The following is a 13,200-nucleotide window of genomic DNA, read 5'->3' as shown; positions in this document are numbered from 1 at the left end:
TTACTCACCAACAGTAACTTCTCCGTCCTGGGGTCGTAGCAGAAAGAGCCCAATAGGGTCCACAGGCTCTTCTGGTTGAGTGCCAGAAGGTGCAGCTGAAATAGATCTCAGAATTACTACTTAGAACTTTCTGCATCAGCTTCTGTTACAGCCTATATAATGAATTTGTTAATATATTGAGATATTTTGAAATTACTTTCTTCTGTCTCTGAGAGTCCTTATTCTTTATTGTCTTTCATTCATCACTAGTGGTCTCCTTTCAGCTACTGTCTCTACCTCCCTGACTCTAAGGATTCCCTGTTCTTCCCTTCTGTTAACGAACCAGACTTGATAATGGTGTTACTTCTCTATTACCTTCTGTCTTTTGGGAGCTTTCTACTGGTGGAGCAGGCGGCTCTGGGACAGCTGGGGCTGGCGCAGCTTCAGCAGGAGTGACTGTCTCACTCTTTTCTGGAAATGAATGATTAGAGAAAGTCATGTTTCTACTTCCTTTCTGAAGAAGTTTTGCAACAGAACAGCTTTTAATGTATGTTAGGAAATGCAAAGAAATTAGCTGTGGTTTTCTAGAACTTGGAGGATGTGCTGGATGGAGAAGGGGTCTACTGTAGCTGGGTGATGAGGCTTGTCCTTTTGCTGAGCTTGAAAAGAACTGAAGCCTGGATTTTAAAATGCTGTAGTTTTGATGTGTAGGAACTTGCCAGCTGATGAGTAACACTATTATTTGATATTAATTTCAGTAGTCTAAATAGAAAAGGTAATTAAAAATGATGCAGTTATTATTTTTGTAAACAATTTGCTCCTTTGTGAGATTTTGTTTAACTCTGCTGTTGGAATGCAGCATTCCAAATGCTATTGCTGAGTGTGGCTTGGGAACAGTTCTAGACACAGCTAGTAATCAATATGGAGAAAGTATTTTAAAAATCTGTCTATGATTTCTTCCCCTGGCTCATGGAAATTTATGGCCTCTCAATTAAACCGTGACCTCACAGACAAATTTAGGGAAATGCATTTGGCACAATGGAGAGAGAAATGAATGAAAAGGGAGTAGGAGTGAGCAACTGGGGCGGATGGAGGGAGGTAGAATTTCTTGAAACAGATCAGTTGCAGCAAGATTATTTTTTTTCCATAGGTAGTGGAGTCACTTCCAAAGGGCTTCGCCTACCTCTCACACAAGTCCCACATGTTTTTTCCACCAGGCATTTCTGGCCCTGTTGTGCTGTGTGATGACTTAATTTGAGTGGCTCCTCTGTCACAAAGGGAGGTGGCTGTATCTGGGCAGGTTAAGGAGCAGTTTGCAAATTTTTTTATAATGAAGAGCTGAAATTATTATTGTTTGTGAAAATAATAATGGGTAATCCAGTTACTCTTCAACAACCTAATCTTAGTGAGGTCTGAAAAACAAGACAGTGTCTGTGAGCATATGAACATGAGTCAACTCTGCTCTCAGAAACTTTATGCCTTTTACTCTAAACTGCATTTGGGTCTTGAAAGAAAACTGTGATTTTAAATGGATGTTATTTTAATACTTAGATATCAAGTCCTACCACTTTTATTGTTAGAAGGTATCCCACTGGATCTTGTCAATATATTATTGTTTTTGTTATTGTTATTGAATTATAAATTTCAATTTTTACTGGAAAGTAAAAAACTTTTTTTTTACTGGAAAGTTATTCTAACTGATGTAGTATATATACTCCATATCTTGGATGTGTAGCTGTATAGAAAAGTCTTATTTTGAGGCATCAATATATAATGCAAACAGGAAAATCGTCTCTCCTTTGGCACCCTAATACCTCATCCCCAATGTGTGCTTGTCAGAGATGTGTTTCATTTAGGTAATGGTTACACTTCCACGTTCAGCAATTCTGTTATTTGTAGGCTGTCTGCCTGTAGCAGGCTCTACCTGCAACTAACCTGAAAGACAACGAGGAGATACAATTAGTAAAATATGTACTTGTTTCCTTTCAGGATGAAGTAGTCAGTAGGATGATACTTTTATATGCTCTGAGAGCTGTTAAACTGTCCTAATCCATACCAGGATTACCTGATAACCTGTCATGTACTTTCTTTTCATTTGGAACAGGGTGTCTTGTCTCTTGTTAAATATTCAGCAGTATCTTTTCAGGTGACCGGAAGATCTCACTACCAACATATTGCTAGAGTAAACAGTGGTACAAAGGAGAGGAGGTCACAATCTAAGGCTTTTCACTGAAATAAAAAGGGAAAACTAAATTTACCACAAGTGGTAAATGGGGACAATTTTGGAGGGGCAAGGGGTGCCAGGGGGAGAAAGGAATCAGGAAAATCAAAATGTTTCAAAGAATGAGTTATTTCATCTATCTTCAGCATCTTCAGACGCTTTTTCATGAGAAAATTCCAGAGAATTTATAAACTCTTTATAGTTTTTCCCAGGAAAAGCCTGGGGAAGTTTTTCACTTTCCCATCTAATGGATCCTTTAATGCATACAGAGGTAGTAATGATAGGTGATATACAAATAATACAAAGGTTACTCTTTGTATTCAAGTCTGTCTTGAAATATGTATTTTTATTAGCTGGTGATTTTGAGATGGTTTTTGGGAACATAAAAACTCCTAAAAACATTACAGCATAACTTGTAAATTTTTTGTCAATTGTTACAATTTTTTATTTAAACAAAATAATGAAAAAAAAAAAAGTAAATACCAGGCCTAGATGCAGTCCTCTTAGTTTTGGTCAGTTTAGGTTAGTCTAGCTTTGCTTTGCTTTTCAATAGTTAAGTGGAAAAGCTTGACAGAGAATTCTAAAGTTGTGCGTTGAGATTCCCTCTGTGATTTCTGCTGTGTGGACTCCTGGCATCTGGAAATGCGTGTCTCAGCCAGAGGAAATGTAGTCCTCAGCTTAATATTAGTGAGTAGCTTCAAATAACTGGGCAAAACAGATGTATCGCTTGTAGAGAAGTTCTACAGTATTAGTTTGGCTAATTTCCATGGACCTCATTCATGAAGTTTGCATGTGGGACTAGAAATACTGATAAAATTAGAATTGCTTAGGGAACACTTTACCTGGTTCTTTGACCTTGAGTTCAAACTTCACCTTGGAAGTTCCAGCTATTACAGCATATGTCACATCATCTTCTTTTCCTACGTTATTGATTGTCAGTGAATGCTTGTTTCCTTCTGCCTTGATGACATATTTCTCACTGTCTGTAATTTCTGTGCCAGCTCGCTGCCACTTCACCTTGACGCCAGCTTTTTCTGTCTCTGCTTCAAACACAGCTGTGCTTCCGGCTGTCACCTCTGTTGTCTTCGGCTTCTTGGTAAATGCAGAAACTAAAAAAAGAGAGAGGGCTTACTAAAATCTGTTTTGCAGTTGTGGCATATCTGGTGTAGTCAGCTGTTGTGGCTGCAGCAGCTGTCTCCTTTCTCTCCACTCTGCCCAGGCAAGATATAAATTACAACACTTTCCACAGAGAAGTTGAATTGTCTTTGTCTTAATAATTAAGTTCTGTCTCTGACTGAGATGTCACACCTTCTCCATATTGTCATACAATAAAATGGAAAGAATAGGAAACTCATCTCACTGTCCATCTTCTTTGTTCTTTCCCCCATAACAAGCTCTGATTTCTCATAAGTGACTGTTCTGATTTATGACAAGATAGCCTGATACGTATTCTTACATATCAAGCTCTCTACATTAATTTGCCATGCAGTTTTATTTAGAAATATTAATTCTGTCCTCACAGTTGCTTAATGCAGTTGTTAAGGATCTGTGTCCTAATATACCACAATGAATTAATGGTTCATCTTTAGTCCTTCTGTTTTGACTGATCAAGGCTTTAGTGGAAAGGGCTGCATGTTCCTATGATGGCCCTTGTAATTTTATCCGAGTTAACATAATATCAGTTGTTGTTTCCATTCAAATGTTTAGTTCAGTGTTAAAAGTACTTGCCTTTGTAGCACTCTACAACAGCTTGTTTTCTAATTAATTAGAAGGTGGGTCAAAATATTTCCTCTATACGTCAAGAAGCACTTATGATGCTTATAATGAGAACTAATGAAATTATTAATATATGGGGTGAACAACCACAAACCAAATGACATTTTAGTTCCTATGTAATCAGAATAGCACAAGAGAGAGGAGTTTGGAAAGCAAGCAATGTGTTGTGGTTTTGGTCCATGAGTATCCTAATCTTTCTCAGGATTAGATTTTAATAAGGTAACTTATTTAATAATTTCTCTCCCTGATTTATTTATTTAGATTTCTTCAACTTTATTTTGAATCATTTTTTTCATTTTATGCTCATATTTTGGTCTTAATGAAATGTGTTATTTTGCTAATTACCATGAGCTATGTTCATGTATTAAAATACCAGTAATTAATATTCTGATTCACACACTGAATGTTATTTATATATTATTATGTCATGCTGTTATTGACTTACCTCTTCATAACTACACTTTTATAAAATGTTAGTAATTCCATCACATTTAATTATATGTCACCTCTGTGGCATATTGTCTATGGCTTGTTTACTTGGGCAGCAACCAGAACTCTTCCAAACACCACAAGAATGGTTATAATTAACTTAAACTTCTGATTCTGCTTTATAAAAATGAAAGGAACATGACATGGACATATTTAAAAGAAATAATTTACACTCATGTTCAAACAGGTGCTTTAGTTAGTATAAATGGTACATTGCTGGTAATGACCATCTGCTCATTGCACAAAATCCCTATTCCTGTAGCGTGTCGTCAGGCTGCGTAAGTTAATTGACCTCAGTGGAGCTACATCTGCAGGGATCTCATTTGATGGCCTTTGCACTTCAGTGATAACACAATTCACATTTCTTCCATTGGTTTGCAAAGGACTGAAAGCTGCTTAATCATCAATTAAAGTATCAATTACAAATACTTCTAGATTTTAGTATGTATTATATTTTGTCTCTTTTATAAAATCCCTATATTCCATTTTTCTCGTTCTTTTTTCCCTACAGTTTACATATTTGATGAAAAAACCATTTTGGTTTGCACTGAGCCTATAGTAGCTTTAACTGAGCTCCTGTTGTATCCTTCTGCTTGCTTTTTTTCTGTGTTAAGATGTAAGTGTGCAAAATTTCTTCTGGGAGTGGAATGTCCCTGCAAGCTTTTATTTGAGTTCTCTCTATCCTCAGGCCTGTAAGTGGCGTAGTCGTTCTTAAACAGAATATAGTACTGCATAGAATATAGAGCTCTATACTAGAGCGTAATATACACATGCACATCTTTTGATATAGTATTGTACTTCAGTACATAACACAGCAGGGAATACTTTGATGTAGGGTATACTTTGATGCAGTGTATCATGAATAATCGCAGAAGAGTTGTTGTAGACATCAGGTTTGATGTACAGAATTCAAAAGACATGTAAGAGTGTCCGCGTTACCACACAGCGGGGAACTGTGGAACCCACTCCTGAAATACCTACTAGCTGGCTCCTTTCCCTATGACGCTATAGATAAAGCAGCAAAGAGGCATGTTTTTTGTCTCTGAGTGCTATCATCATCACTCTTCTATTTAAGCACAAAAGAATCTATAAATATACTAATTACTTAACAGCAATGTGGCCTGTAAAGGTTCCAGCCTACAAATGGCAGGGTTTCAAGACACGCATACTTGGAAGTAACTCTCTGATCTGCTGCACGCCCTGCAAAGTGATTAAGTTTCTTACATTTACTTTAGATGACTCAACAAAAACAGATTGTTGGCCAGAACCACTTGCACAGTGAGAAATCACCACCACATAATATTTCTGACTTTTGGGAAATCTAAATACATATGTAGAAGTTTACAAGTAAGTGTCCTTGTCTTTTTTTTTTTTTTCCCCCCCTCTCTCCCTTTCCTGCCAAAAGACTCATTTAAATTCTGATTCAAGTGATTATGAATCACCAAAGCATAAAATTGGAAAAGCCAAAAATCTCTCATGTGGGTAAAGGCCTGCAGGAACAGTTGTTGAGAACCCACATTTTCACAGGTAAAGAAGGCTCTAAGAGTCATTTTCCTGCACTTGAGATTCAGAGTCAGTGGGTGACTGTGTCCACAGTAGTTTCTCTCTGTATGCATCTGTATTCCCTTTCATCTTTCACTGTTCATATTTGCAAAGGAAAAGTAGTGATGTACACCTGGAGATTTTACAGGAAATTACTTTGTTGCAGAAGTGAGGTTGCTGAAAAAGCACGTGAAGAGAATGCCATCATTTGTTCATTCTGGAGGAAAAATGGGCTGCTTAACAGAAAGAAGTGACACATCAGCTATTCCGGGTCTCTATCATTGTGGCTGCCACTTTAAATAACATGTAAATCCACGTTCACCAGCAGATTTTTTTTTTCTCATGCAGTTATACTGATTTAATCCAACTATTTCCTCATTAGGAATGTTCCTAAACACCGCCATCCAAAAGTTCTTGTCTATCCTGAGAACCTAGCTATTCCCTGCTTTCTCAGAAACACATTCCCCATTTGGCAATCTCTCACTTCAACATTTGGCTTACCTAGCTATTCCCTGCTTTCTCAGAAACACGTTCCCCATTTGGCAATCTCTCTCACTTCAACATTTGGCTCATACCCAGGTATGCCCCTCCGAGTTCCACATTTCCATCCCATACTCAAAACACTCTTGGGTACGACCACCACCACCATCAGGGTGTGGAAAACCCAGTGACTCACAGGTCTTGTGCTTGTCAGGCATTGACAGATCTCAGGCACTATCACGTTTATCCAGACTCCAGTTGAACATGCGCTTAGGAGCCATTGGGCTGGGGCACCTGATGACCAAGTAGCCCACGTCCTCTGCCTCCCACTTTGTTCACTCTCTGCCTCCCAGTAAATTCTAACCCACCCTGCACAAAGGGAGAGAAAGGTGGCATTAGTACGTTGGGTTACCAGTGGTGATGGTGACAGGAATTATTGAAGGGAAGGAGAGCAATAGGTGCTCTCTGTGTGTTTGTTTTGTGGGGATGGAACTGGAATTGCCATGGGGGGAGAAGAGAGATGTAGAGCTAATACAAGAAAACAAGGCTAGAGCCCCTTTGTACTAACCCATTTTTCAGCACTTCACTTCTCATATCACAGACCTTCCTAATCACTTCTAACTTCCATAATGCAAAGAACTTAATGTGACTTCTGAGTAATGTAAACCAGCACATTTCTACCCCAGGCAGACAGGAAGCAGGCTGTGTGTGGTCTGCAATAGTGATGCAGAAAGCTTTTTGGTGGCTAATGCTGTTGCTACCAGGACTTGCATGCAGCACCCATCCTTTAAAAGTCTTTTTAACACCTGAAGATAAGCACATAGGCCATGCAGTTATGTATGTTACCCGAACTACAGCTTCATTCATTAGTAATAAAAAGCTCTATTTGGAGGTCAGATTGCATTTTGATAATAATTTATTAACAAGTCTTTCAATCAGGAAGCTGAAGAAATATAAAATACATTTGCCAAATTAAACCAGAATGAAATAATTTACGTTCTAACCCAATTTCCTTTGCTTTTCACCTAAATAAAATCATAAAACTAGTGTTTCGCTTTCCTACTGCTGCTATTTATTAAACCTTCATATGAGCATCTTCATGCTTTCTCCCTTACTTTCTGACCTTCTTTGAAGCAATCTCCTTCTAACATCCACCATCAACCTAGTTTACTATTCTACTTCAAATTTTTTCACGCTCTCCTATGCAAAAACCTAGAAAATGGCTACGCTGCTACCCAGGTCGCTCCCTATTGTACTAATCATCATTTCCTTTGCTCTCTTGTTGAACTGTCTATTTACTGGGCTTTTATTTTGTAAGTGTTTTGTGGCAGACTGTTTTTCTGTTTTATTTGTGTTGCTTTAAAGTGTTAATAAGTAGCTACTAAGTACTGTTTTATCCCTATTAAGAAAAAAAGTTAGGATTAGAAGCTAGAAGAGACATTTCTATTTGATTATTGTCAGGGAAACAAATGGAGTTGAGATGTATATTAAAAAAATGTTTAAATAACTGGAATAATTTAAATTCCTAGCTACATTCTCTAAATAATTTGGCTTGTTAAGAATCACAAGCATTAGGTGAAAACCTTTTCCTAAAATCACTGAATTTCAAAGTTTGCATGAAGTACGTGAAATCAAAGTGAGGAGGAAGAAGCATGGATTCTACAAGATTAATTTTAGCTAGATAAAAGTGATAGAGGAGAGCCATTTTCGTGTTAGTTTGGGGTTTTGGGGTGGTTTTTTGTTAATTTTGGTTTGTTTGATTTTTATTTTTTTATTTAATCCTGCTTTTCAGAGAGGTAGCTTTGACTTCAGCTCTTCATCATTCATTACTTTTGATATGTGCACAGAGGAGAGGGAGATAAGCTGTTTTAGTGGCCAGTCCGGCCCAGCACCATGACATCACTGAAGGAGAATGTGTGTTAGATAAGGCTTTCAAATGATATTTTTGCCTTTCTGAAATAAAAACGGTTAAAGGCATAAATGTTTTAGGAGAACGTATCTGGTTAAATGGACATGCTACAAACTCCAGTGGATATCTGTGATGAGTTTAATTAGAAAAAATAGTGTCACAAGTTTTCTTCCACAAAGCGAAGTTATCTTACTGCACATCCTGTGTATTTGGTATTAAAACATGTATCTGGCCAGTGTATTAAATTAATATTAGAAAAGAAGTATTAGCTTTTGGAATTCCTGCATGTGTTAAGGCTTCGTGTTGAGAATGTATCTTTGCTTTAGTACTTACACTTGGCATCTGCCTTTCCTTTTATACCATTTGCTCTTCCATTGAGTTAAAAGCCAGACTGTGGATAAGCAGACTTCAGTAGTGGAGCTTGTAAATTCCTTGCTGAGGAACTATATAAAGATGCTACACATTCCACAGGCAAGACCTAAGTGGCTTCTTGCAATTACAAGCTTAATCATTCCATGATCCAAAAGCTATTGAACTACTCAATCTTATCATTCCTTGCCTGCTTCAGCAGCTGAGATTGTAAATTCCTGTAACACGAGCAAGAGGCGAAGAATAGTTTCACTAATCAGAGTCACTTCTCTCTCTATGCATTCATCATACTTTCTGTAAAATGGGGATAATAGTGTTTAGCCTGCTTTGAATCTTAAATTACAAAAAAGGAAAATATATCTATATGAATTACTATTGTTTATTTTTGTATTATTGCAGTGCGCAGAAGTTCATTATCATGGGGCAGTACTTTACTGTGCTAGGTGCTTGCAAATGTAAAATGATGAGCTTATATCAAAACTGAAATTCTACAGTCTACTCTTCATTATACAACATTGATTATTATTATTATTAATTCCAAAAGCCTCTGTGTACTTACAAGCCAGGCTATTTATAAACCCTTGATAAAATTTCCTCATCTGAACTGCAATATCTAGACTCCTCGATCTATAAAATACATGAAGAAAAATTGACTGATTTTCAGAGAAGTTGAGTAATGCCAGACTTCTCCTTTTCCAGATACAGTAATGCACACGTTTCCCATTAAGTCCCATTTATCTACTGAATTTGGTGTTTAAAAGGTCAGTTGTTCCCTCTTAATGTCACAAAATATTGTTAGGGAAACGGTGGGGAGTTTTTTTAAACTTTCTGAATTTTCACAACAAAAAGAGCAATCAAAACTTTCCAAAAAGTGAGCATTTGACCAAAGATTAACAATGAAATGTTTAAATCAAAGGGAGAACACCACAAAGTTTCTGCAACGGAACCCTGCAAAAAGCAATGCTTTTCCAATGTTTGATTCTTAGCTCTGACACTTAATTGCTACAGGCCTTGCAAATCCTGTTGCTCTTGGGAACGTATAGATTTTCTGGAAAGCTATGACAGTTCTTTTGGTATTCTGTAAATACACGGAGCAGTGCCTTATCCCAAAATATTTTAGTTGGACAGTTTAAAGTAAAATAATATCTATTGGAAAATCTACTTCACTGCTTTAAGTTTTGTGGGGTTTCGGTTTGTTTGTTGTGTTTGTTTTATAACATGTTAAAAGGTTTGTTAAAACGGCAGAGTATCTGATTATTCTCTGGCATGAAGCATTTTCCTTTGTATGAATTGCTAGATGATAATTCAGCCCTTCTGAGATTGCGCTCAACATTATCCCATCTTGAAATGGATTGACTGTATAAACAACATGAAATAGAAAACCAAAAGGATTAATGCCTCTTGGGAAAATGAGAAGATCCTCTCCAGAAGCTATGGGGCATGTGACTGATTCTGTCTCAGTCAGAGTGGGTAATAGGAGCTTTTCCTCCCCCTGCTGTGATAATCACAATGTTTGGGCTGGTTTGTTCATAAGAATTGTGTAGGACTAGTGAAGTTATACACCTGTTAGATCTCTCTGGAGAGCTAAGCTGAAATAGAATTTCTCTTCAACATTAGTTAGCAAAGGTGGGCATTTTCATAAATAGAGAAGCTGCCTTTCATCTACAGAGACTGAAAAATGTTAATTTAAAGGCAGTTAAACCATTAGACATCAAAAATCACAATGCCTAGGTGATCACTCTGTCAACTTTCGCCTACTCCATCATATTTCTTTTTGTCAGCAATGACAATCACAAGCATTAGACATTTCAATAAATCTCAAAAATCTTGTGACTTTCGAAAAAGAATATGATTATGAATGTCTTGTTTTTGGGATGATTGCTGAACTCTTCCAGCTTGTTTTTACAAGGTTTTTTCTACAATTACAAAGTCTAGCATATACTCATTTTTTATAAATAATTCTACTTTCATCTGATTTCAGAAACTGCAGCTTTAAGAACATAAATGATCTTACAGTTGTGAGAAAATTGAAGGATTGGTGACACCGCTGTTGCTTTAGAGTTATCGTACAGAGGAAATGTGAATCTTATTGGACTTAATCATGCTTTAGTGCTTTGCAGTTTTTTATGGGAGAGATGGCCTGGATTTTTGCTCTGCCTCTGGCAGTGGCTGATTCCAAATACGTCAGCCAAAAGGAAAGTTCTTGACAGTTCTTCTTTTGTTGTGGTGACCACAGGAGATTTTCCCATTGACCAGCCTAACAGGAGGCTAATATCTGTTCAGTCCTTTGCAAAGCACACAGACCTTTATTAATAAGTATTAACAGCTATTATTGTCTAACTCTGGAAACTGCATGTGTATAAAAAAGCATGCACCTTAAACTGTACAGTCAGGTAGTAGTGATTCTGGGTATACACTGGCATCAGTGAAGTACGAGCTCTAAAAGTCAAGAATCTCAGATTCAGTACAACTTTCTCCAGCCCTGTGTATTGGATTCGTGCATGCTTTTCAAACAATCATAATTTCAGCTTTTGGCAACCTTTTTTCCAAAGTTAATTGTGGACTCAAAGTGCTCCTGAGACATCTTCCTTTACCCACACACAGATGCCCTGAAGCTAAACTCCCTGCCTCTGCTTCCCAGGCTCCCTTCCTCCTTCTCAGACAGATTCACTGTACCTTACAACCCATACTAGGCCTCCCCTTCTTTCCTATATGGGCAGCCTCTGAGGGATTCCTTATTTCTCAATTTTAAGTTAGAATGTTCCTAAATACGAAATCTTTTCCTGATGTTTTTCTAGTGGAGCAGAACTTTCACTGGGTGACCTTGGCTCTCTGGAAATGGCTAGTAATCTTCTGGTTCAAGGGGAAAGGATGGAGAGGGTGAGTGAGAAGAAATAGACATATATTCTTTACAGTACAAGAATTTTTGTTTTTTTTTTTTTGTAGAGCTCTGCTGTCACTGACTGGTAAAACTAGAAAGTGTAATCTCTGAACCAGTTGTCATTTGCTTCATTTTCATGAAGATTTCACTAACAACAAATATCATCAAAGTTTGCCTTGTACACTTCCTTGAAAGTATCAGAGAAAAAAAACCAAAAAGCAAACCAGGAGAGTTTTGTACTGTCTAACAGCCCAAGAGAGAAACGACAAGTCTTTTTTTCAGAGTCCTAAAGGTGACTAGGAAAGGAAATGAGAAATGAAAAGAATCTGAGAATTAAATGTGTTTTGCCTCTATTCTCTCCTCGTCCAAAGTCTCTTGAGAAAATTCTGTGGCCAAGGGTTGCCAGACTAGTTACTGATTTCTCTGCAAGATTCCTCAACATTTCAAATATTTATAATTTCATAAAATATCGCCTCTTTTTCCTCTCTATTTTTTTTTCCTGAGGCATCTCATTTATCTAGCATACAAAAGCTACTCACATTTTTCTCCATCAAGCTGTTCATGGGTTTTGTCTGTCAGTTATGATCCTTACCTGGTTTCTTTAGAGGCTCTGGCATCTTCACTTTGCTCCCAGTCGAATCTAGAAAGCAGAGTCCGAGCTAAACGGGAATGAGACGGCAGGGCTTTTGAGATCCCCTAAAGAAACACTCAGTGGAAGCCCTCATCCTGCTCCTCCCCCTTGATCCCTTACTGTTGTCAACTACGGCACCTTATCAACAGCAGGACACACTTGACAGGCTACATCAGCTGGGATAAATATAGCCAAGTTCCAGGAGCCAGAGAGCTCAAACCACCCAAGACTGGCTACTGATCTGTTGGTACAAACCAGAGCATGATCTGATGTTCCACATCCGTACACTACATTTTCCAGCTTCCCATATGTACTGCATTAAGAATTCCTACGCTGCCATCTTTATAGCACATTCAGCAAGATCTTCTGGTTCAAGGGGAAAGGATGGAGAGGGTGAGTGAGAAGAAATAGACATATATTCTTTACAGTACAAGAATTTTTGGGATGGAGAGGGTGAGTGAGAAGAAATAGACGTATATTCTTTACAGTACAAGAATTTTTTTTTTTTTTTTTTTTTTGTAGAGCTCTGCTGTCACTGACTGGTAAAACTAGAAAGTGTAAGCTCTGAACCAGTTGTCATTTGCTTCATTTTCATGAAGATTTCACTAACAACAAATATCATCAAAGTTTGCCTTGTACACTTCCTTGAAAGTATCAGAGAAAAAAAACCAAAAAGCAAACCAGGAGAGTTTTGTACTGTCTAACAGCCCAAGAGAGAAACGACAAGTCTTTTTTTCAGAGTCCTAAAGGTGACTAGGAAAGGAAATGAGAAATGAAAAGAATCTGAGAATTAAATGTGTTTTGCCTCTATTCTCTCCTCGTCCAAAGTCTCTTGAGAAAATTCTGTGGCCAAGGGTTGCCAGACTAGTTACTGATTTCTCTGTAAGATTCCTCAACATTTCAAATATTTATAATTTCATAAA

At 37.5% G+C, this 13,200-nt stretch overlaps 1 protein-coding gene across 4 annotated transcripts in view; it reads right to left on the bottom strand.

Annotated features, from left to right (window-relative positions):
- MYBPC3 (myosin binding protein C, cardiac) overlaps window positions 1–13,200 on the bottom strand; it is a 73,028-nt gene that overhangs the window by 57,463 nt on the left and 2,365 nt on the right. For 2 of the 4 annotated variants that reach the window (XM_014950230.1, XM_014950233.1), the window contains exons 1-4: window positions 12,239–12,396; window positions 3,043–3,309; window positions 355–450; window positions 9–95 (exon numbers count right to left, since the gene is read on the bottom strand). In XM_014950230.1, coding sequence (XP_014805716.1) covers window positions 9–95; window positions 355–450; window positions 3,043–3,309; window positions 12,239–12,263 — 475 coding nt within the window. In that variant the 5' untranslated portion in view covers window positions 12,264–12,396. Of the gene's footprint in view, window positions 1–8; window positions 96–354; window positions 451–3,042; window positions 3,310–12,238; window positions 12,397–13,200 lie in introns of those variants that run through there. The other 2 variants (XM_014950232.1, XM_014950231.1) reach the window with 1 other exon arrangement.

Source organism: Calidris pugnax, unplaced genomic scaffold (genome assembly GCF_001431845.1).
Source record: "Calidris pugnax isolate Ruff unplaced genomic scaffold, ASM143184v1 scaffold68, whole genome shotgun sequence".
In the NCBI taxonomy this organism is placed as follows: Eukaryota; Metazoa; Chordata; class Aves; order Charadriiformes; family Scolopacidae; genus Calidris; species Calidris pugnax.
Note: the sequence above shows the minus strand (reverse complement) of the source record. Positions and strands in the feature narration are given on the sequence as shown.